This window comes from Triticum aestivum, chromosome 6B (assembly GCF_018294505.1).
Source record: "Triticum aestivum cultivar Chinese Spring chromosome 6B, IWGSC CS RefSeq v2.1, whole genome shotgun sequence".
Lineage (NCBI taxonomy): Eukaryota > Viridiplantae > Streptophyta > Magnoliopsida > Poales > Poaceae > Triticum > Triticum aestivum.
In genome coordinates this window covers 32,479,761-32,483,050 of record NC_057810.1, presented here as the reverse complement: position 1 = coordinate 32,483,050, position 3,290 = coordinate 32,479,761, and the positions used below count along the sequence as shown (strand labels likewise).

At 48.4% G+C, this 3,290-nt stretch overlaps 1 protein-coding gene across 1 annotated transcript; it reads left to right on the top strand.

Moving 5' to 3' along the window:
* The first annotated feature begins 2,256 nt into the window (after positions 1–2,256).
* On the top strand, positions 2,257–3,051 carry LOC123135557 (histone H2A.1-like). Its single transcript, XM_044554665.1, has 2 exons — positions 2,257–2,523; positions 2,618–3,051. The coding sequence occupies exons 1-2, from the start codon at positions 2,347–2,349 to the stop codon at positions 2,882–2,884; spliced, it is 444 nt and encodes a 147-aa protein (XP_044410600.1). The 5' UTR covers positions 2,257–2,346; the 3' UTR covers positions 2,885–3,051.
* Positions 3,052–3,290: the final 239 nt, after the last annotated feature.

Genomic DNA, 3,290 nt, shown 5'->3' with positions numbered 1-3,290 from the left:
CAGGTTCCCCACGGGAAGATCTTTATTATGTAGATACTTCAAATGCTCATCGAGGCTTTTGTCTATCCATTTCTTTTTGGCCTTCATCTTTAGAAGTTCGAGCATGAAACTCAAGCGGGTCACCTCAGGATCACAACCGTCATACAGTGGAGTCTTCGAGTCTACTTCAAGTTGCGCCAGCTTGGCCTTCTCTCTAGAAGTAGCTCTCTCGCTAGTCGTACTCTTGCGAAGGAGCTCTCGAACATGAGAGTCCTGCACAACTAAACTTAGTAGCATTAAAGACTGCGGCGTGTAGTCCGCCGCCTCTTCTCCGCCATGTCCAGACTCTTCTTCGCTGCCATGTCCGTACTCTTCTTCACCTTGTCCGGAATCTTCTCCGCCGCCACCAGGTCCTGACTCTTCCCCGCCGCCATGTCCGACGCCATCGTCTTCGTGTCGATCGGCCATATCTTCATCTAGCCCCATGTCGTTATTCTCTGCCATGTGGACGTGCTCATCATTATCTTCACTTATCCACCGAGTATAGCCATCCATGAAACCATTCATCAGCAGGCGCACCTTCAAACTGCCACAATCAAAAGGGTCCAAAAGGACTCCTTCTTTACATCTTATACATGGACATCTAATTCTAGTCTGATTATTTGCATACATGTCCATCACCGCGGATTGCAAGTATCGCTCCACCTTCCATCCACTCACCTTCATGACCAATTGCACGGTATAACAAGCAAAAGGGTTATAAACAAAATGCATGCATGCATCAAAGTCATATAAAAACTTGGCATGACCTTGCCTAAAAATACGACATATCGAGTTTGCTCAAAATTCACCGAAACGGAAATAAATCGACATTTCGGCAAAACATAAGCAACTCGGGGGCATGTCACTCGCACAAATCCCTCCATATCTCAAACACACATATTCCCATTCTTGAAATGCACAACTATTTACTCACCTATCTCCCGAGAGATATTGAACACGGTTAGATGAGGCCTTCGCTACCTATAGGGACGATCGAAAGTGTGGATGGCTAAATAGCTAGCTAGATCTAGTTTGTTGGGAGGAGAGACAACTCTAGCTAACTAATGGAGAGGGAGAGAGATGAGCTAGCTGGATCTATATGCATGGAAGGAGGGAGAGCCAAATAAATGAGGTAGATAGAAAAGAGAGGCCATTTATGGAGGAGAATTATGATGGAGGGGTGCATTAATGGGGAGAGAAGAGAGCTAGAAGGAAGATAGAAGAAGGACAACAATGGTGGAGAAATAACTTAGAGAGGGGAGAGGGGAAATGAGGGGGAGAGGGCAAAGGGGGGAGGAGTGGGAAAGGGGGTGAAAAGGTGGCACCAGCCACGCCTAACAGTAGCGCTATTTCCCAGACAACGCTACTGTTATGGTGCTCAGTAGTAGCACTTGTTAGGAGAAGCGCTACTACTAAGTGGGTCCCGTTAGCAGTAGCAGAGTTTTCAAAGCAAGCGTTGCTGGTAAAACCTTAGCAGTAGCACTTTGTTTTGGGCCGCGCTGCTACTACAGCTAGCATCGGTAGGCTCGTTGGGTCCCACTTATCAGTATCGCTTTTTTCATTTCCAGGGCTACTGCTAAATCACTACTTGTAGCGCTGCCTGAGAGCAGCGCTACTACTAATTAGCAGCAACGCTTGTTATTTTCCAGCGCTACTACTGATGTCCTACCTATAAGCATTTCCCTACTAGTGATAAAGTATACTTAAGGAAGAAATTGGTTATCGGAGTATTTAACCACCGATTTGCTTAATACCGTTATTCATTACGAGTTCTTCAAAAGTCACACTTTCTTTTTGATATAATTCATACTATATCTTTATATGGGTGAAAGATAGACATAGTTGATGTGAACCACAAAAAAATGTATTGCCCCTACTGCAATGCACATACAATTAGCTATTCTAAATAAAAATTGGTATTGATGGCTACTTAATCCCAATTAGCAATTTTATACACGACCAAGCAAAAAAAAATCAGAATTGAAGCCCATCTAATAGCAAAAGAAAAAGAATTCGTGCCCATTTCAATACGTAGGCTGATTTTGATTTTGAGTTATTTTTCAATTCCAAATATGTATTGCAAATCTCTGCTCTCTGATTGGTTCATCTGGGGCTCCCACGGATCACTCCCCCTGCCCGCGACGCTCCCCTCAGATCCAACGGCGCTCGCAGCACGTCACGCGGATCACTCCCCCTGGCCGCCTCCAATAAAAGCCGCGCCCACGCCTGCGTTCCAACCCACAAACTCAGAGCATTCCCATCCAGCGCAACCGCCGCCAACACCACTCCTAGCGAGTCCTCGCCGCCGGAGAAGCAGCAAGCAAGATGGCCGGAAGGAAGGGAGGCGACAGGAAGAAGGCGGTGACCAGGTCCGTCAAGGCCGGGCTCCAGTTCCCCGTCGGCCGCATCGGGCGCTACCTCAAGAAGGGCCGCTACGCGCAGCGCGTCGGCTCCGGCGCCCCCGTCTACCTCGCCGCCGTCCTCGAGTACCTCGCCGCTGAGGTACGCACCTATCTTTCCCGTCCTTCATTGTTCTTCTTCCATGTTCTTCTCGTGCTCGACGGGTAACTGACAGATTTGGTTTCTGAATATGCAGGTTCTGGAGCTTGCCGGCAACGCGGCCAAGGACAACAAGAAGACCCGGATCATCCCGCGACACCTGCTGCTCGCCGTCCGCAACGACCAGGAGCTCGGAAGGCTGCTCGCCGGCGTCACCATCGCCCACGGCGGCGTGATCCCCAACATCAACTCCGTGCTGCTCCCAAAGAAGTCCCCCGCCGCCGCCGAGAAGGAGGCCAAGTCGCCCAAGAAGAAGACCACCGCCAAGTCCCCCAAGAAGAAGGTCGCCGCCACCAAGGAGTAGCCGCCCCCATAGCCTAGCCAGTGTTGCTTAGATCCATTCCTCATGGACTAAGATGAGATCCTGTATGTAATGCTCTGTAGTGCCCGACTGCCCGTTAGTTTCGTCGAGCAAGGATGACATTGTATCTGTGATTTCTATGACAATGGCGAAAGATGCAATCATTTCAATCTCGTACTGCAAAATTCTCTCTTCTACCATCCCAAAATTTTCATTGAACTGTAATTTTCAGCGATCTATCTTTACCTCCTTATGAAGTTCACTTCCAGCTTATTCCAATCAAGCTGGGGGGAACTGGAAACTGAATCTATGAAGAAGTAGGACTTAGGATTCCCAATCATCCTCCACCTCTCCCTACGTGGCAGCTTATAAATTGATTGATGATGGTGCTAATTAAATTGGATAGGCA

Bases quoted from the DNA above. Each gene is read 5' to 3' on its own strand.
- LOC123135557 (XM_044554665.1), top strand. From the start codon at position 2,347: ATGGCCGGAAGGAAGGGAGGCGACAGGAAGAAGGCGGTGACCAGGTCC. The intron at 2,524-2,617 runs GTACGCACCTAT...CTGAATATGCAG, and splicing joins TCGAGTACCTCGCCGCTGAG to GTTCTGGAGCTTGCCGGCAA.